The 21,641-nt window shown below is 41.0% G+C and overlaps 1 protein-coding gene across 1 annotated transcript in view; it reads right to left on the bottom strand.

Annotated features, from left to right (window-relative positions):
• SV2B (synaptic vesicle glycoprotein 2B) overlaps positions 1-21,641 on the bottom strand; it is a 197,314-nt gene continuing 175,673 nt past the window's right edge. Inside the window, exons 3-13 of the mRNA XM_069866966.1 lie at positions 17,122-17,302; positions 16,468-16,619; positions 14,505-14,638; positions 13,662-13,751; positions 11,453-11,563; positions 10,244-10,332; positions 9,421-9,585; positions 6,890-7,023; positions 5,990-6,190; positions 3,543-3,702; positions 1-2,623 (exon numbers count right to left, since the gene is read on the bottom strand). Of these exons, the coding sequence (XP_069723067.1) occupies positions 2,440-2,623; positions 3,543-3,702; positions 5,990-6,190; positions 6,890-7,023; positions 9,421-9,585; positions 10,244-10,332; positions 11,453-11,563; positions 13,662-13,751; positions 14,505-14,638; positions 16,468-16,619; positions 17,122-17,302 (1,601 nt within the window). The 3' untranslated portion in view covers positions 1-2,439. The remainder of the gene's footprint in view (positions 2,624-3,542; positions 3,703-5,989; positions 6,191-6,889; positions 7,024-9,420; positions 9,586-10,243; positions 10,333-11,452; positions 11,564-13,661; positions 13,752-14,504; positions 14,639-16,467; positions 16,620-17,121; positions 17,303-21,641) is intronic.

The following is a 21,641-nucleotide window of genomic DNA, read 5'->3' as shown; positions in this document are numbered from 1 at the left end:
AAACTGCTAGAACATTGGATAGATATGTAACTAACTGCTCACACAAAATAAATAAAGATAAGTTCTGGCTTCACAGCAAAACACAACAGAATAGTCCAGAAAATGAAAGAAACTATTTTTCCCCAAACACAATGTAATTGGCATGCACAGCCCAACAAAACAGATGAAAAACATAAAGACTATGGTGATCTTTGTGCTGAAATACATATTTAACTGCTTCTCACCATGTAAAAGGACGAGACATTCTCAGAGAAAAAAAACACATTCTGGGCTTGATTCTCAACAGAAGCTGTGAACCGTTGCCAAAGGACATAATTACATTCACTCCCATCTTAGAGAAAGAAAATTGTTGTTTTGAAGACAAATCAAAAAAAGGCCCTAAGCTACCCATAAAACGAAGAAATGAGGCATAATAAGCTCAGTTATTACAGAAGCTTGTGATTTTATCAGTTTCATAAACCTCAGAATAAATCTCAAAGATCCCAAATAGCCCATTGTAGCCTAGATGCTCCATAAGTGTTTATCCCTGATTGACACAATGATAAAAGCGATGCTCATTGGAGCGTTTTGCCTCATTGGCAAGGATTTGTTTCTTGTGATCTAACCATTCTGTGTCCTTCCACTGCCCCCTGCAGCAGCACCAACATTGACTCCCACAGCTGAGTGGGGCTGGCCCTGGAGTCAGCTCTCAGTATGTTTGACTGCCTCTCTGCAGCTGAAGGTAGAGGTGTTAGACTTCAGTCCTGTTGGAATTCAGCCTAACCTTGCATGTTTTTCTTCAAAAAAATAAAAAGAGAGAAAAAGAAGAGGAAAAAAAAAAAAGAGAGCTCCAAAGAAAGGTAAATGGGAAGATCATGAGCAAAAGCAGAAGATTTTTTTATGTCACAAAGTAAACTGGTGAGTCAAATTCCCTTCATTATATGATAGTTTCTGATCAATTCTGGTCTGTTGCTGAACTTGTTGAAAGTGTCTAATTAGCACTATTTAGTCAAATGAGAGCACTGGTATGCTATTTAACAGCATGAATTTCATTCTTGCTTCCCAAGAAAGTATATTCAAAAATACACAACTCACTTCACTTCTACATGCAATAGAATTTAACTCATATGATAAAAAGGGCATATGAATCTCAAAAATGGTCTTTGCAGTATATCAAACCTGACTTAATGGAGAATTTAATGTTCTGTACAGTGAAAGCTTGCTGCGTGCATTCCCTGTGTAACAAGTTAAATGGCTTTAAGTAACTGTGCTTACAGTGTTTCAATGAGACCCAAGTATATAAGAAAATCAAGCATCATATTCTTTAAATAATATGGCTAAAATGCTGGTAAATTCACAGTTACCATACTCTAGGTATTAGAGAAAAATTCCCCTATTTACACTGGGTGGTATGTACACATTTGGTTTGTGGAATGCTCCAACACTGTATCAACTTCTCTGTGAACGCTGTAGGAAAAAAAACCCTCTTAATCATCATAGAAATATATATTCCCAGCCAGCAATATATTTAAATATTTGGTGTCTGGATATAAAGAATGAAGGGTCACTAAAGTTTTTCACAACTACAGATAAACTTGAATCAGTGGGATAAAATTTTGGTGTCTCCCTTAAGATCTTCTTAAGGGTGCAGAAATGAAAAATTATAAATTTCAATAGCTGATCACTTCAATGTGTATGCATATTTGCATGTATGTGTAAATACATATATATATATATATAATAAAATTTTCTATATATTTCTCTCCCAGACCAAAAAGGTGCTTAGTGATTCTCTATGCCCAAGTGAAGACACTAAAGGGTTTTGAAACCCTGTTTCTTCTGAAAGAGCAAAACACCCTCCCTCATATCCTCCAGAAATCAGGACTCTCACCCTTTCAGGCAGTTCAAGTGGTAACCGCAGAATCAAGACAGCGAGAGTCCCTACTCAGAGTTGTAGCTCCTGTCCCTACTGCTGGAGCTCACCTAGAGTAGGTTTGTTACCTGCCTCCCCTTCATGTTTGAGCACAGCTGATGTGAATTGCCAAGGAGTGCTGGGCAAGGCAGGCAGCGTCTCACGGCTCAGCAAAGGCATGAGGGGGTCAGGATCTGTTCTCCTGTTGGACACGCTCACACCCACACAGGTGCACACATGCACAAAGCCGCTGTTCATGTCTTGTGTGGTTACACTGGGATGGAGAGGGAAAGGGGAAACTTCCAGTGTAGGCAAGGTTAAACCCAAGCTCTGCAAGGAGGGTGTAGTAGTTGCATGCACCAGTTGTGGCTGTAAAAGGGTCAGAAACTAGGGGTTAATTTTATCCCTTTGGGCTCTTCTTTCCCTCTGCCCTCTCTCTTTGAGGTATTGACAGAAGAGTATAGAAATGGTCATTTTCATGCTTCCAAACATGGCTCTTTTTGTTCTTCTTCCACATCTTCCCTGCTGACCTCCCTGGCCTCAGTTGCTCACATCAGGACCTGTTCTCGGGTCTCTGGCAGGCGCAAAGCAAGCAGGCCACCTCCAACCAGAGCAGAGGAAGCCAGAAGGATGGGAACCACCTTGGTTATGCCCACGAAGGAGGCAAAGATTGAGTTCCCCAGGATAGCAGCAAACTTGCAAAGACCATTGAGGATGCCGAAGGCAGTTGCCCTGGGGGGAAGAAAAGCAGAAAACAATGATTAGGAAGGAGGTTCTTGGCATAACTACAAAAGATCTGGATGGGTAATTTTGTGAATGTTCTTATGTTGCCCAGGCTATGCTTCTAGCAAATAAAACCAGGCAGAATAAATAAATAGATAAATAGATATCATTAGTTTGCATATCTGTGTGAATGAGGAGAATGTCTATGTGTACTCATTTCTCCTTTTCATCTCAGCTTCTCCCTAGCCCTAGAATGGTCCACTGCTGACAGCCTTTGCTTTCCACAAAGACAACAGAACACAATTTACTCTAGAACTTGTCAAAGCCCTTCCAGGCTCTGGCTGAAGAAGGTTGTCACCAGAGAAACAACCAGGGCTTTCCTCCCATCCAACAGCTAAGAGCATGCTGCCTTCAAAGCACAGTCCTTCTCCTTCCCTTCTTGCTTCCCCCAACAGTCTGAAAAAGGTGAAAAAAGAATTAAGTTTGTGAGGAAAGACTTCATCTGCAGCATTCTCCCAAAGTTTCCTGTGCTGCCCCAACTCCCAAGCTATTGTGTGCACATGATTGTCTCCAGATTGTGAAGAGTAAGGCTATCACAGTGATGAGCTATGACAAGAGCCTGGGGGACACAGTCTGAAAGGCCAGATATACATCTGTGGAAATGATAGACTCCTTATCTTGTCTGCCTGTAGTTTCCGTACACCCACAGCTTCCCAGGTACAAGGCATCATGCATACAGAATTATGCTTGCAAATGCCTGTGACGATCCAGTTTAGCCACGGGACTACCAAACCCTTGAGGACCGGTGAAAATAAAATAAAAAAATACACCTCCTCTATCTACATGTGTCTAGAGCAACTTTTTCTGTCAGAAATTGAGAGGACAAAGTCAGAGACTGGAGCCTAAAAGGAGAATTTATACTGAATACCTTTTGTCAGTGGGGTAGAGCTCCACAGTGATCACATCCAGGGCATTCCAAGCAGCAATGCTGGCCCCGCAGAAGAGGCACTGCCAGCCAATCATTGCCGACTCACTGTTACCAAAAAAGAGAAAGAAGCAGCACACTGCCGAGATCAACATTGAGCCACCTACAGGAAGCAAACCAAGAGAAAAACGTTGGCACTGGATTCCTCTGTCCACACGTGAACAAACACATTTGTTGATTAAGATGGCTTTCAAGTGATGGCGTTTCACCCCAAAATGTATTAAATCTGCAAGAATCCAAAAATACCTTAATACTGCCTATCTGTCATTCTTAGATGCTGGAAATCAGCCTGGAAGTGTTCTCAATGGCCATCTGATCTTGCTGAGAGTTATGGTCTATGGAGACTCTGAAGACAGGCTTTTCCAGGCAAGTTTCCAGCATCTCAGACATCCAGATGGATCCAGGAAGAGCACAGGCAAGTAAACATGAAAGTCAATGAGGGGAAAGTATCATTGTGAAGGTTTTCCAACTTGAATTTTGAGTGAAAAGCTGGTGTATTACATATCATATTGAAATCACTTGACACTTTTATAGTCTCAATTAAGACAATTTACAGTCAATTGTATGAAGCACTTGAGGTCTCTTTTAATTATAAGAACATCATTAGATTTCATGGCACATTTGCACAGGAGCCATAATTTTATGAACATTACCGAGGGAGAAAGTGAGAGTGTTCATGCTCAGTTAGGCACAGTTCAAATTTAGAAATATTAATGACCACATCACTGCCTTCTACCCCACTGGGAATTTTCACCTGAAGGTTGCAAGTTTTGCAAAATCAAGTTCTGTTGTTGCTGAAATATTTTCATTTGCTACCAGGAAATCAAACTCTTTTGGGGAGTGGGAGAGTGATGGATGGGTTGGATCAATCTAACACCATCTGAAATATTTTGGATGCTGAACTAGAAATAAAATGCTTAATTTGGGGCATTATGTTGCATTTTGCCACTCTGGTGCCCTGCCTATGAAAGGCTGCCATGCAGGACTCCATATCCACTTCTCTTCCACAGTACCTGGCCAAACTACATCCTCCACTGTGCCGTGTTGATGTTCCCTCTGCTCAAGAGGAACTGTGCAGCATTAGGGTTTCCATATGCGCATCAAGAGATCTGACATTTGGCACAGGAGAGTTTAGCAGAACATGATAAAACTGAACTGAAGTCCCAGCGAGACACAGAACACATAAGTGGAATTCAGTTTTTGTATTAAGTTGACCAGAAATAACATGTTCAACAGAGTGATATGGGTGAGATGCCAGAAGGCTGTTTCAACTGAAAAATTCCATAGTGAAATGTTTCATTGTGTCGTTGCTAATTTTTGTCTTGTACTTTCCTTTCTGCAGCAGAAATAAGCATTTAGAATTCCAGCTGTCATCTCAATTCCGGATGAAAATTCTGAAATGTTGACATGTTTGCAGGGTGGACAATCTGATTCTCATTCAGTTTTATTTAATTTGTTTTCTATAGACCCTCTAGTTTGGTTGTATTTTTTCTAAAGTCACTGTGTGAACACTCATTTCCCCCCCATGCATTCCTGACACACTGGTGGGGTCATCGTGCTTACCTTAACCTGTCTGATGGTGAGTCTAAGCTAACTAAACTTACTCTGTTCTCAGAACAGAGAGATAGGTGAGCTCAAGAGAATGAGTCATTCCTTACCCCTGAGCCATATCCTTGATTTTATTAAAACTCACTCGTCTGTCCCTTGAGGCACGATTCCCCCAGTACCTAGAGAGGAAGGTCTGATCGCTGGAGGAAGCAACATCAGAAATTCCCCAAGTAATCATACGGCTGATAAGGTGATAACTTATTTCCATAATGCTAAAGGGTGACATTTTGCTTGGCTGTGACATGGTCAGTTAATCTGCTATATGCTCTCTGAAGCTGTTTGTAAAATCATTTAAAAATAAAAAAAAAAAAAAAAAAAATAGGGAACTCCTGGACTGTCAAACAGCTACATCAAATAATCTTTGTGACTATTTATTACTACAAGCAAAGTGTTTATTTAATTATCCAGAGTGCTATGGACATCAGTATCAGCTCAACAGCACCAAGAGGTCCTGCTTCAGCTCTTAATCTGTTGTGCCGAGAACTGGATGAACATACAGGCTTTAATAAAAGTCAAAACAAAGGTAAAAAAGGAGAATGTCACAGAAGAGTAGGTGGGGAGGCAGGTAACTTGCCCACTGCCACAGAGTACACCACTTTCCTCACCCTCCAGTGCTTTCACTCTTTTGCTTCATTTGATATGGGAATGACTCATCCCCACCTGAGCCACCTCAGCTTGTGTTGGTGTGTGCAGATGCAGTGAGACCTTCACACTGACCTTGTTCCTTTGCAGACTCATGCTTGTGCCCATGACCTGCTCACACACCCATCATCCCCACTCACCAATCATCTTTATCCTCCCTATTTTGTCCATGAGTAATGCAGAGATGATGTTGCCTGGCAGCACAGACAGACTACCCAGGAAGCTGACTAGATAGATCAAGAAGTCATTATCCTCCTCGAAGTCCAGGTGACAGCCTTCCTTCTCCTTCATAAACGTGCTGTTTATAAGCCTGCAGTTGATGAATTTGTGTTCATAGAGATCTGCAAGAGAAAGAGGCAAAGTCTTAATCCTACTTGGCTGATCCCCTTTCATAAAGCAGCAACAGGAGTTGGGATCAAAATCAAATCAATGATCTGAGAGGAGTTCCTCATCAAATGGAAATGGCAAAGAAGTTTTTTATTATACTGGCAAACTTTTGCTGCATGCACGTACCTGGTGGATGTAAGCCCATACACTCCTTATATTTTTGGAATCACCTGGACCAGTATCCCCACATCACAATGATGGGGCAATGCAGGCTCTTGCTATCATGGTATTAAGGTTTATGCTCCATTTACAGCATAAATGAAAAGCTTTTTCAGGATAAACTAATGAATCTTACTGTTTATGACCATCAACCACAGGTTGATTAAAATGATCTTTTAAGCTGAATTTGTTGAACAAAGCTATTAATCTGCTAGGCATCTTACCATTACTCTAACCTGTCAAGGTATGAATGCAGAGTTTTGAATTTGCTGTGCAGCAGACAATAGCACCAGAAACAATGGAGTTAAAAACACTGATGGAATAACCTGAAGACTCCTTCTAAATGCTTCAACTTCTTTTTTTTTTTTCTCTTTTCCATCACCACCCCTATTCAGCACATACACAATCACACAGATCCCTATCATCCTTTCTCCCAGAATCTGATAAAATAGTTCTTAATTACAAAAATGAAACCATAGCCAAAATGCCATTACCAGTATTATAAAAGACTGTAGATATGATCGTGCAGTTTTCAAAGAAAGTCTCACTCGATGTCACATCTTCAAAGTAGCAGTCCTCAAACAATGAATCCTCAAATCTGACTTCCTTGAATTTCATACCAATAAATCTGTGAGCAAGAAACAGAACTTCACTTTGAGCTTTGAGGTAAATTTCTGTAAATTAAAAGGTGTTGTTTGAACACATTACTGTCTTCCCAACTCAACATTAACATATTTTGTATTCTAGGTGGAGAGATGGGTTTGAAGATTGGGGATTTTTTCAGAGATGAACCTTCTAGGATTTCTGACAGGTTGTTTATTCCACAAAACAGTCAACGCTAAGAAAATATGCATCTAAGGCTGAGTGGACACAAATCCTCTCACATTCATTACTAGCCCATCTGAAGAAAACATAATTTCACTGTGTGTGGCATTTTCTTTATGAACTGGCCTTGCTGACTTCCTTATTCTGCCCATTCCCCTATCATAAATAAAACCAGTCATTATCAGGAGCCCACTTAGCATTTTGGTAAAAGGATTCTGACAGTTGTTTAAACTCAAAGTCATTGTTTAAGCAAGAACATGGTGTGGTTTCTAGAGAGATCAGGGAGATTATCTAAGTTCTGCTTGTAACCATCTCTGTTTGAGGACTATTGCTTATCATGTAATGAAAACAGATTATACTAAAAATAATGAACTGTTTTAGGTGATTGATTTCTCCTCTGATGGGAAGGCTGACATACCTGACCTGCCTGCCTGAAGGATGACACAATATTGATTTACCCGTGAAATTTTGCAGAGACACTGAGAAGTGGTATTAGTTAATGCACAGGCATGTTTGGAAGATGTAAGGAGCTATTAAGAGCAAGCATTATTGCTCTAGTTAAGGAGGCCCCAACTGTCACCACATAAAAAGCTTTCTAACATACACTCAGAAACTTAATTGAATTGAGCACTTACAACACAGTTGTGCATGATGGCTGTTTACACCAATAAATGAGCACTGCAGGGCTTCTTAACTGAAGCTACTAACAGATATTATTAATGCTCAAAATACCACAAGAATACTACCCAAGCCTTTTACTCCATGTGGAAGTCTCATAGTTCATAGCAAAACTTAAGCTGTTCTACATTTGCTCAATAATAGCCAGTAATGTATTTACTCCCAAAGGCTGTTAGAAGCCCTTTTCATGCGGTTTACTTCCTTAACATCCATCTTTAAAGAGTCATATAGCTATGGCCTGATGTTCAATGCAGCTTTAACTCACAGCCAGAAGCTGGAGGGTAAATGCAGCTATGAATCATGCTGAGATGTGCTGTGGGCATTACTGGGATGTACCTTGATCAGATTTTGAGTTATTGAATTGGAGAGGAAAAAGGCAAGAGAATAGTGATTTACAGTACAGTTTTACATCTTCATCCTGCAAGATCCTGAGCATCCTCAGTCCTCAAAGAAGTTAGTGAAAACAGAGCATCTCCTCTGGGCATAAGACAAGTGTTCCCAGCCCCCAAATTTGACCACCATCCACTTCTCAACAGACTTTGTCTGCTCAACAGGCAGGGGAATAGGAATTATGGGGCTAGTTTTGCACCATCAAGCACAGCTCCTTCCTGCAGGGAAGGTCTCTGGAAGGATATAGGGACACATACTGGAGTCCCCCACTAATGTTTATGAGATATATGCCAAGTAAACGGAGACCTCCTCACATAGTACAAGGCAGCTGGAGCAACGTCCTGTCTTGTCTATTTGGGTCAATGGGTTCTCCACAGATTTTACATAGGAGTATTTTCCCACGCATTTAATTGGAATTTAGAAAAGTAATAGTTGTCTACTTCAAATCACTAGGATTTATATTGCTGTGGAAGAATGACTAGGGTCCAGGCTGGTTGCAAAAGAAAACCCACCAGGCCCATCCCAATCAGTAGAAGAAAGGGAGGAAGGCAATGATGTTCTGCTGAAGCAACTTCATAGTCTTCAAAGCACTAAAAGAGCTCCCCATTCTGTGGGGAGACACCATCCAGTGTGGTAGAAGCACACCAGTACAACTAGCCATGACACAACTTGTAGGATGCAGCCCAGGGTAAGTAGTACCAAGGACTTCAAGGAAAAATAGCTTGTGTTGGAAATGCAGCAGGAGATTCATTACAAGTGATAATCTCTGCTGCCCAAGACCAGTAGATGTCAGTGTGTGCCAAGGAAAGAGAAGCCATCTCTGCATCAAAAGCTGCTCACTGCAGCTGGATAGGTGCTCACTGCAGCTGGATAAGTGTCCACTGCTCTGCTCCCGACAAAGGGCTGCTGGAAGCAAAACTCCTCATATGCATCCCCTTGAATGTGTGAAAAGCAGGTCAAAAGGGATATTTGGTTTGTGGGAAAACTGCCTTTAGGATTTGAGAGATATAGACTGAATGTCCAAAAGGACAACAGAGATTTTCAAGTTGGTAGAAAATGAAGGGGAAAAAAAAAAGAGATTTCCAGAAAGGTACTTCAGTCCATATGCATCAAAACAAATCTGTTTACTTACTTATCATTTCTGTACTCCCCATTTCTATGGATCTGGTTTTCCAGGGTGAAATTAAACGTGAAGTGTGACACTTCTTCCTCATCAAAAATCTTCACTCGGGATTCATATGCCTCTTCTTGGAGATACCGGATCATATCAGGGAACCAGACAATAAGGCCATAGTAACTGTAGCAGGATGAGAGAAACACATTAGGAATACAAGATCCTGGCACTGCAACTATCACAGTGTTTTTCCAGTGGTCTACTTCATAACTTCTACACTATCACTTCTAAACTTATTCAGGTGAAGCGGGAAAACTCATTTAAGTTTTTTTGACATTGAGTCCTTGGCTGGGAATTACAGCAACGTGCTAACCTTGCTGCCCAAAAGAATGGCAGAGCGGTAAGAAATTTGGAAACTCCCCCAGAAGGCAAATTTCTTCAAGTGTAAGGTTTAAGTGAGAGTTAGACAGAAGTTATCCGTAGTTTAGATTTAGGCTCATTTGAACACTTTTGATCTAGTTTAAGGAACAGCTGAGAATTAGGTAGGGTTGTGTCTTTTTCTGTGTGGACAAGATCAAATGAAAGATCTAGAGGTGAGAAAGTTGATATAATACTGCCCTACCAATCAGTTCTCAAGTCCTGATTTGTTCAAAGCACCTTATAGTCTCATATAAACAGTTAGAGTGATCAGTAGTTCATAGGAAAGAAAGGCTTAGTACTCAAAGACTCTTTAAAATAAAAGCAGGATTAATTTTTTTTAAGAGTTTATTTAAATGTGTAAATAATTATTCAAATCCTGAGGCCCTTCTACTTTCCCGAAATAGTTAAGTAAATACCATACCTTAAGGCCATTGTAAACCAAACCACAGCCAGCATCAGTGTATTCATCCTGTACTGGGCTGTTAAACAGTATAGCACGTTGTCCCAGACCTACAAATCCACAAGAAAGAATTATCTGCAAGGAAACACTAGCAGAGACTTGACAGCTTAATTTTTAAGTGCATCATAAACGTAATGTCAGTTAAAAGGGCTTGTTCAGGGAAAGTCAGATTTGTGGCTTCTATTTAGTGTTTGTTTGGAGTTATATTTATTGAGATAAATGGCTTACAGAAAGATCACATATTCAGCTGTTTGCCAGGGTGATTTATCTGAACCCTCTGTAATGAGCTGAACTGCATGGCTAGGACTGGGCTGGGATGATGCAGTGTCTCTCTCAGATTATACTGGTAAATGCAGATATGAGTCTGTTCTCAGACCCTCTGACAATTTTGTCTTTTCAAATGTATGCATGGTTTCAGAGGTGCTTTCAAACTGAGCTCCAAAGCTCACTGAAGAACAAAACCACAGACACAACTGGCACTTTAAGAGGGGTAGGATGAACCAAGGTAGGGGATGAAGCCAAGCAGAGAAGAAAGGAGATCAAAATCTGCTTGTCTTGCCCTGCTGCAGGAAATACTGCCAGGAATACAAGGGGACATAACTCCTCATGCTTTTAACTTACCACATAATACAGTAATAGTGCAGCACTCGCATTGCTATTAATTAAGAAGGATTCTCCTTTACTTTAAGCTCATTTTCCTAGACTAAAATCTTCTAGCAAGATTTTCCACAAAGTTCTGCATGGGCATCAGTAAGATTAAATTAGCTGAAGAGACAGTATAACATTGTTAGAAACTCAGTTTCAGCAGGAACAAGGGGCATCTGAATCCACTGCAGGTGGTAAATTCACTTAGGCCTGGGGGAAAGAGAATCAGTATTTATCTGCTCAGAAAGAGAGTCAAGCACTTGGGGCCGTGTCTCATCCTGGAAGCTCTTCACAGCTGGACTAGCATAATGCTCACAGGCACATTTTGGGGTGCAGCTGACAGTGTGGCACTTTGCAGGTGAACACATCTATATATAAAGTGCAATCAGATTACAGCCCTTTGCAAAAACCAGCAGATTTTTTTTGAGTGAAAGTCTGAGTTTCAAAACACAATGATCAGAAGCAACAAGGAACTAGATCCCAAAGCTCTAAAGTCCCTGTGGGAGGATTTTTTCTTCTCTTTACCTGCTTTAAAATAGTTGTGATTCTGACTAACCACCGCTGGTACCAGGTCCCTGTTGAGCTCTGGATTTCAATAAATTCATCTACTTGCTTTGGAGTTTTGATATAGGAAACCTGTGGGGAAAAAGAAAAAGAGTTAAAAAAAAGACCCTCAAGTTTCTAGAATTGATCTTGGGTGGATTTTAAATTCCACTGTCTTCTGGGCCATGTTTCTATGTGATACACCTTGCTATCCTTGCCTTGAATGCTACCACTAACAATTGAGCTAACTGATTTAATTACAGCAAGATATTTTATTATAGAAATAAGCCTGCCCTCCTTCCTTCCTTTCCTCCATCCCTTCTCTTGTCTCTCCTTCCATGAAATATTTTAAGTGCATTACTTCTACTTCAATATTCCATTTATCGGCTAATGTCCTTGTGTACTACCTTATTTCTCCTTTAGATTCCCACTAGAAATTAGGACTAGGCAATTACAGTAGAAAGTATCTCCATGATCAGCCACTTGCATTCACAGCCAACTGTCTCCTCAAAATCTCCTCCTTCAAAGACAACTGGCAGGAATATTTCTAATTCAGCACCTTTTAAGTATCACTGGCAGAACTTCTGTGACAGATGACTATGTAGATGAGAATATTTGCAACTGAAAAATGCATCCTGTTATCAAGTGATCCCACACCATGCAATCAATCCACTCCATCAAAATAGTCTGAATTTTCAACACTGAACACCTGAACTAGACTGCTCAAGAAATCTTAAAAATCCCAGAAATTTCTGGGTCCCAGAAATACTTGATCAGTAATTTTAAATGAAGGACATATTCAAGGAAATCAGATCTATTTGTAAACAGGAGAAGGAGGTGAATATTTACTGAATAAATTTCAGAAAATGAATGAATGCCTTGGCTTGGCTGTGGAGTCTCTGTGTTCGTCTTACTGGCACCATTTAAATGTCAGATCTGGGAACTGTCCTGGTACCAGCTGACTCAACACAAACTGGCAACTTCTGTCCTATCAGAAAAACACAGAATCTGACAGTTTGTGCTACACCAGCCACCCTGATCATCTGCCCACACCAACGAATGTCAGTAGATCTTAATTCAGCTAGCACACCATATCTTGAAGTGTGATAGTGAGATCAGCTCATGCTGTAGCAGTCATGACACTGTTGGATGGAGGAATGAGAGCTAATGGATGCTGTGCAGCTGCTCCTTCATTCTCTCATAGTGCCCTGCTTATATATAGATATATACAAAATTGAGTATCAGTCCTCTTTTCCTCCCAACATACAGCAGGACTGGCCAGCCCAGCTCAGCATTTCAGCAAAGCCAGGTAGGGATTTAAAGAGACGGTCTCTCCCACATTTGCTATCAAGTTTCACATGACTCAGATTATTGGTAGCCTAAAAATAACACGTGCTCATTAAGCTCCTACCTGAACTTGCACACAATTGTCACACACTGATATCAATCTTTAATTTTCTTAAAGAATCATTCCTGAGGGCCCCTGTTTCCTGACAACCCTTCTGAACATGGAGTCTTGCTCTCTCTCCTTTTTGTTCAAACAATCATATCTCCTTTTCTCCATCCTTTAAAACTATGTATGCTCTCATATTTAAAACCATAAATCAAGAGATATTACCTAGCTGGCTCATGGGGAACTTAGAACCGAATTATAGTAATTTGCAACTAACCCTGGCATACACCTTTTACCTGATTCTACTATTAATGAAGTCCACTGGTGTAACTTTTTTCACAACAAGCAGCAGACTAATGAGTAATAGCCACTCGTCCCTCTTTCCCCTGGAGAGATTTGGAAGCTCATTAGAAGGTACATGGAGTTTAATCTGAGTTTGATTAGAAGCCAGAATGGAGAAAGGAGTGACTCCGACCTCCCACATGACTAATACCCCTCTTATTTTGTTTCAGTCTCTTAAAGCAGACCAATTAAGCAAGTGTATAATTGGAAAATCATTGGTCTATACACTGCAGAGTAACACCAGGAAAGAAGAGTACTCACAAGTTGACTAAGTCGTATAAAAACAGACTGATGACTTATTTTAAGTGCTTAAAACATATGTCAGCGGCCTTTCTTTGATTGCTAGGGAAGGTTACACTGAAAGAGCCCTGAGAAGGAATTAACAAATGTTGTGCTGCGTTAAGGAAGGTATGTCCAACTTTTTTTCATATATGCTGATGGCTTTGTTAAACTCACTGTAAACACCCTCTCTGGTTCACCCTTTGCTCGCATGTTGGTGTCGTGAACTTGCTTGAGGATCATCCAGGCTTCATCATGTTTACCTGTCTGAAAACATCACAGAATGAAAAAACAAATGTTGGAGATCCCAACTCTGTAATTTGACAAAGCACAGGTAAACTGGTTCTAGAGGTCCAATACAGTGGAGAAGCACACGTACATTAACATAATGCATTAAACACAATGTGGTTTGTATTCATAGAGTATACTACCTCTGTGCCAAGAAAAGGAATTACCCTAAAACTGTTTGAGGCAAGAGAGGGTTCAGGAATAGAACTTTAAAAACAGATGAAAGAAGAGGAGATGAATGAGGAGACCCTGGCACTAATCCCACCTCTGCTCAAGACTTGCAGGGTTAAGTTGAGCTAGGTATTGTCACATTTCGCATTTGTGAAACAAGAATGAAGAATACTTGCTTAATGTTTCTGAGCTTTACCTATTTTATGCAGTAAAATGTACTCTATTCTTTGCTCTTCCACCAGGATTCGGTAGTTACATGCCCAAATTTTGTGAGATGTTTTCAAAATGCCTTTGTTTGACTTATAAAATTCCCATCATTCACCACATTCTTTCTGTACCACATTCATCAGTGAAAAACTGACCATTGTTGATTGACCCCATAGTCTGTAGTCTTTGGGGTTTAAGCAATCTGTGGAGCTGGTGTAGACATGTAGGAGAGCATTTGTTTCTGAGCTTGTACTATGGATGTTTGACAGGACAAAGAAAGACGGACGATGATATATTAGGGACCTGTTATCCCCTGTTAATAACAGACTGCAATGTTCAAATGAATCACCTTACCTCCAGCAAAAAACGCGGGCTTTCTGGCATGAATTTCAGTGCCACCAGGGAGGCGATACAGGGCAGAGAGCAGACAAGTACAAAGACTCTCCAGCTGTGGAATTGGTAGTTGGTTCCCATACTGAACCCCCAGCCTGGAAACAGCAAGAGCCAAAGAGTAAAAACACAAACCAGGCATTCTGAGTTTTTTCTCTCCTAAAGCAGCTCTGAACTTTAGAGCTCTGTTTGACATGGGGACTGGTTGAAAGTTTGCTATTCTTAGTAATCATGGCTCTTAGAAACTCAATAGCGTGCTCAGCAGATAACAGCAAGTGAGTTCATGTTTATTACAGAAAATGGAACATACTTGCTCAGGCTCTGCCTTTTAAAAATCTTTTATATTTGAGTTTAGAAATCATCTAGTGATAAGAATAGCTCCATGCAGCTGTAGGCCAGTAAGGCTGGGAAAGAGTAGAGGAATCAGAGTCAAAATTTATTGCTGCTCAGTGGTGTTACAAAAACTTTACAATAGTTAAATCTTCTCTGATCCTAGCGGCACATTAGAGACAGCTCTTTTCCATCTCGTGTATCGCATATGTATTTCACATTTTATGGAAGAGAGCTAGGAAAGCAAGTGTAGTTTCTTTCAGACCCACAAAACCTGAGCTGGGATTCAAACTCAGAAGGATCAAGATCCTAACCCTGCATTTGAGATTCCTTCGTTCCTGCTTCCTGCTTCTGATATCTGACCAGATCAGGTATTCCCCTGCTAAGGACTAGCAAGTACAGCATCATTCTTACATTGCTCCATTTACTTTCCCGAGGCTTAAATCTCAGAAAGAATGTTAAATTCAATTTGTTTTCTATAAATATTTTTATTCATATAATGGGGAAATCATCAAGCAATTGTTTTTGCAGTGGTCTCATCTAAGTCAGTCATGGTGCACTACTCATTTCATGAAGTTGCAAAGTAGTAGATGGAGCATGGGAAATCAAAAAGAGAGCTTTAAAAAAACCATCAAAAAGTCATCTGAAAAAGAATTGTAATATAAACATGTAAGGGCTTTTTAAAGCAAATGTAGCTGCAGATAATAGAACTATTTCAACTGTGCAGTAAGTTTGCATATTTGTTCCAATAGTCTCTGTCATATCAATTAAAAGTATTAGCAATTCTTTATACTGAGTGTAAAAATGGACTGACAGATAGGCAAATGTTAGTGTTTTTCTTCGTGGTCTTTATGGCCTGTCCTACTTTCCTCAAACAGGATTTTGCAAACAGCTGGTGTCACTGAATACGGAAGGAATTAATCTTTTCCAGTAGATATTTGCTTCTGATGTTTTCCTAGTACATACATGAGTTACAAGTAATAACTTGTGACATGTAGATTTTTGCTCCTCAGAGTATGAGTATGTTTCAGAGTCCACCTATCTACTCTTTCTTTCCAAATTCCAGCTCTGTGCAGGGAATCAATTACACTTTTCAACTCAATGAGGTGAAGTCAGATGTGACTCCCACCCACCGCATGCTGGAGAGACATTTCAACAGGTGCACAGCCCCAGTAGTATTGACACTTGGCTAAGGACAAAAGCGTGTGCTGTCCCCACTGCTATTATTCATAGCATCTAGTAATTCCCTGATTAATGTTGCCTATTTTTGATAACTGGATCAATTTCTACAATATAAACCCAGTCCAGTTTCCCTGACATTTAGATTAAAAGTTCAGGCTCTGGCAGGATAATTCAAGGGTTGTATTTGAAGCTTTTAATGCAAAGCAGCCCTCATCAGTCCTATTTACAGCCTTACTCTCAGTCAATTAATCATGCAGTCAATTTAGCAGACCTTTTGCATGCACTTCAGGTATCTATTACTTTCGGTGTTGTTAATGTTGAGATGTGTAAGGCCTGACTAATGCTACCTGTACAGGGCTTTGGAGTCGTGCAGTGATGCAGGAATGTGGCATTGTCAAAAGTACAAAACAATTACCGTAATGTGGGATGATGCTCCAAGCCATTGCTGAAGCAAAAATGCCACCAATCATCCAGAACATGCAAAGCCAGCTCAGGTGTTCCCCTCTCTTCTCACGAGATAGGAATTCAGAGAAATAGGCAAACACGATGGGGAGAGATCCCCCAATACTGAGGAGAAAAAACAGCACACGGGAAGAACAGGAGTTGTCTTCAGTGTCTTTGTAGTTAGGATTTTACATATGAAAAGGAAGCTTACACACATAGATGCACTGCACAAAAATGAGACTTGTAGGAAAAATGCAAATCTCTCTTTGGCTGGACTGGTCTGAGACATCAAAGACAAACAAGATCCTTCTCATACTCTGAAAGGTGAATGTCCTCTGCAGTTCATACAAAGCCAGTGTAATAATCTGCTCTTCACCTAGATATTTTCTCACTGGAGGTCCTGGCAGTAAGGATTGTAAACCAAGGTGGGCATTTATCAGCCTCACTTGTCTTTCTGCACACTTTAATAGTCAAAAGTGAGGTAACACAACCACGTATGCTGAACTGCGGTGCCATCCCAGCTTGGTACCAGAGAAACATCTCCAGAGCAACCTTCCTTCTCCCACTCTGCACACCCACACATGGGATTTCACCAGGACACAGGATGGATTCACCAGCTACCCACCCGAGGCCTGAGATAAGGCGGCAGAAGAGGAAGAATCCATATCCCTGGACGAAGGAGGAGAGGAATGCGAAGGCAGCATTGATTGCAAGTGATATGATGAGGCATTTCCTTCTTCCCAGTTTGTCAGCAAGACCACCCAGCAAGACAGCCCCCACCATCATTCCTAAGTAGACTATCAAGCCTGGAAAAGAGGGAAGACAGTGACTTTGATAACTGAGTAGAAATAGTATGCAACGCAGAAGCAGATTTTAAAGTGCCCAGATGGTAGCTGATGTTGACCCGGCAAACTGTGCAATAGAGTAGAGATACCCCCTTCCAACCTGCAAATGAGTTATCTCATATGACAGATACTCTGTTCATTGGTGGAACTTAATTTCCCATCCTCTGCCCATGAGCCTGCACTGTTCCCAGCTGCATTGTTTCATGCAATATTAACATACCCTCATTTAACCAGACCCACATCTTTATTTCCCAACCTCGGTGCTCATATATCCTCTGCACGTAAGCAATGGCCAGACATAAGCAGCTTAGGATGCACGTGTCCCAGCTATGTGCCACCAACGATACAACAGAATTCTGATGTCTTAACTCTGCTAACCCCCCTGAGTGCAATGAGACTGAAGATGTGTAGGGAGGAGGCTCTCTCTGGCTGCAGTTTATGCTCAGAAAGTCACGAAAGCAGAGAGGTGGCTAAAGCATGGTTAAATCTCTTTGTAGGTTACCTATCCTACCCATGCTTCCTTTGCAGGAAATCATCTCTTTCACTCTCTGCTTTTGGCAGCTTTATCTGAAAGGATCAGTCTATTACTGAGACTCACCTGGTGCAGCACTGCTACTTCCTTAGTTACTGGGCCAAGACCTGGCACCTAACTGAAAGTCAACTTATAGGAAAGAATGTCGTCATGATCTGAGAGTTTCAGAAGGGAAAACCTACTGCTTGTCTTCACTATTTGCTCTTTAGAGTTATCACTCTGACATTGTTAAGGAAAATGTCTTTTTTTTAACTTGGTTTCATTAGATCTTCTAGCATGGAGTCCCCAAAAGACAATTTCAGTGACTGCATTTAGTGCTAGCCTGAGTAGGAGAGAATGGTTTTCTTCTCCAAGTAGACTCCCTGTACCCAGCTCACTATTTACTTCTAATACTGACCTAGAAAACACGGCAGTTTTCCTTGGCTTTTTTACTGATACTGCCTTCCAAAGGGCCACCTTCTTTTGCCTTTTCCTTTACAGAGCTACCAGTGTAATTAGCACTTACAGGTCCATGAATATTTTTGTTCACTTATTTTACCTAATTTCCATATTTAGAGACTTCGGTGAGCAAGAATATTCTCAGATAGAGCAAAAAGCTATAGTCCTTTTGCTGACAAAATTCCTGTTAAAGCCTGCAGGAGTTATGATGCGAAAGAACAGTAGGATCAGATATGAAGTATTTAAAATCAAATAACAATCATTGCCAGAGGGCTGAAAACATCGATCTGCTAGCGTAAAATGATTTGCACCACTCTTAGGGAGTAACATCTGGGATTTGATGAGTGCAGCATTTGGCACCATAGGGACCAGACCTTTGAAGGCTGTATTGGCCTCTGGGCTTGAGATTCTTGTTTTAGGCCTGTCTGTGAACAAATCTCTGGTCATCCCTTTGAGCCAGAGAAGCTGTAAGGATGGAACGGATCTGGCAGGAGTATATGTCTCCAAGGCTTCTCTGAAAAAGCACAGATGAGGCAAGACCACAAGCAGACAGACTTATGAGGAGGTGGAACTATGCTGCTGAAACTCTTTAGAGTTTCAGTGCAAAGGGAAAAGCCCTTCATGATTTGTCCACTTGCTGTGTGGCTGCAGCTGCTTCTGCCTTAGCACTGCAGGGCCAAGGTGATGGTGAATTTTTTCTCAATTCCTTAATGTTTAAACAAGATGCTCAGTCTTCTGGCTGAAGGCTCTTCTGTGCCGTCCAGAAAGGCTAAGGACTAATGCAGAGTTATTTGGCAGCTGATTCTGTCTTCTAGTTGTGAATGCCTCTACGGGATTTGAAATGCATTACTAAATTAAAAGCTACACAACAAAGACCCACTGCAGCATTTGAAGGATCTTGGTCTCATGTTGATCAGAAGTGGAAAAGTTCAGACTTCTGAAATCTTTCTGTTCCAGAGCAGGGCAGTGGGGTCACCTGTATGTGAATGATTCTACTCTTTTTTCTAGCCACACAGTGGGCAATCAGGATTTTGTGTGTCAAAGGCAGAAACTCTGTTGTTGCCTCTTAGCAGACTTCGTACCAGAACCGTAACACAGGATTTTGCCAGTGCAATTGTGCCTCCACTGTAAGCCTGTGGCCATGTGCAGCAGTCAGAGAAGACACATCTCTTTCTCTACTAATTCTGGCCTCCAGCTTGTTTTCTGAAATGCAAATTACAAGAGAAAACTGAGGCAAAAAAACCTCTGTTTCAGCCCAAACTCTTTCTGAAGGAAGAATCTTAATGCAGTGCTGTAAGCTTTAATGCTTTTACTCTGGCTCCTGAGCTACCTTTAATGGAACAGCTCTGACAGCAGCCAGCAGAAGGAAGTAATGGTGCACTCTGTATCTATCTACTCACTGGTGCATCACAGCTACCCATCTGACAGAAAGCCCTGCCAGCACTGTGTAAGTGGCTCACAGCACATCTCAGCCCACACCACCAGATAGCAATGAGGAAGAAAAAATTATCTGCCAGAGTTTTTTGGGTGGGTTTTTTGGGGGTTTGGGTTTTTTTTTGTTTGTTTGTTTTCCAGAGAAAATCCCTGTGTGGCAGATGTTCATTCAAATCCTCTTAATAACAGAAAATGTCCCAGGTCAGGAGGAGGTGGAGGAGGTTGTTACTGTCTTCTAGCAAGTAATTTACTGCAGCCGAGTACCCTGGCCAGTGTTAGGGCAGCCAGCTCTCTGGCCAGAGGAAGAGTGGGTTTGGCATGGGATGTGGCAGTACTTGAAACCAGGCATCAAGTAACAGAGCGGAGCTGCTTCTGTGGGGAAACCTCTGCAGATTCTGACTGAGGAGCCCAAACTTGTGATAGAAGGGAAAATTGTATCTCTGCAACAGAACATCCATCAAACAGCAAGCAACATAAAACACAGCAGAGCTGTTAATGTCACGAACTCACTTAGGGGAGGTGGATTAAATTGGTTATCATATGTGATCAACCAATGGATGCATTATCCCTTAGAAATTTAAAACAATGAAAACCTGGATAACCTTAGGGATGACCAGAGACTGTCTGCTCAGGCAGTTTCTGAGGGGAAGGACCCTGGTTATAGAAATGTTTACTTCAGGGCCCAAACAAAATCAGCAGGACATTTTATTATGATGGAAACATCTTTTTCAGGAAGACTGCAAGTTCTGGCCAATATCATCGAACTTTTTGGGGCAGCTGCTATAAAACGCTCTGTCAGCTGACAGATCTCGGGACCCACGGTACAGAGCAACATCAGGCTTTGCAGACTGCTGTGTCCTTCATTAACAATAAGGTGACAGGGACCCAGGGAGAGCGGAACAGTTACTTATAAAGTCTTCATACAGGAGAGACAGTCTTCTGGAAAACACAGTGATGGTTGTTACCTCTGAATGAGATTCAGCTCACATCGAGGAAACTAAAATTTTAAGAAGAATTAGACCAAGAAAAGTGATCACTAAATGGTATTTCTTCCGCTGTGTTACTTCTATCCACCAAAAGTTCTAGGGAATAACATTACAATGGTCTGTACCAGAAACTTGAGTTCAAACCTCAGATTCAGACCATGCGGACTTAGACTAGACTGTGCTCAGAGCATTCAGCTTCCAAATTAACATATGTAGTAGTCAGGTGAAATGTTAAGGGCAACTCCGAATAAGCCACTATTTGTAGACTATTCCATGAGTAATGGAGTATAACGAATGCCTACGGGAAAGTCTGCAATAGCCTCCCATAAAATCTGTGGAAAACTAAAGAGCAGAAATTCTAAGAATACATTTTGTATTATGACTCATCTAATGCTGAAGTTATGAGGAAAATATGTGACCAATGACTGGGATTATTCCCACTAGAGAAGAGGTAACATATACAGCATTTTCACACTAAGAAATTTATTTGCCTTTATTGAAGATGTGTACTCCATGTTAGACAGGAATTGTGAACTTAAAAGCTGAACTTCTAGGAATAAAGAAAGGTGGATACAGTACATGGCTATGTGTGTGCTAAACTGTTTTTTACTATTTCAGTATGATTACAAGTAGACTCATAAGGGCTTCAGAAAGAAAACAAAAAAATCAAGGTTTATCTAAATCTCTATCACAAGCATGGATTTCTTTCATTGACAGTTAATGGAATTAAAGTTCTTTAAAACGAGGCACTTCTGAAAATAATCCCTGTCAAATCAGGACAAAGACTTGGGGAATAAATTGAAAATTCAAGCAGAAAAAATCCAGCTTCCAATGGGAAGAATTAGTCTCAGAGTCCTTGGGGCTGTCAGGAAGGTCAGGAAACTGCCTGGGTGCAAGTGCAGGGCTGTCT

Source organism: Phaenicophaeus curvirostris, chromosome 12 (assembly GCF_032191515.1).
Source record: "Phaenicophaeus curvirostris isolate KB17595 chromosome 12, BPBGC_Pcur_1.0, whole genome shotgun sequence".
NCBI classification, from domain to species: domain Eukaryota; kingdom Metazoa; phylum Chordata; class Aves; order Cuculiformes; family Cuculidae; genus Phaenicophaeus; species Phaenicophaeus curvirostris.
The sequence above is the reverse complement of the archived record's forward strand: the minus strand, read 5'-3'. Positions and strand labels throughout refer to the sequence as shown.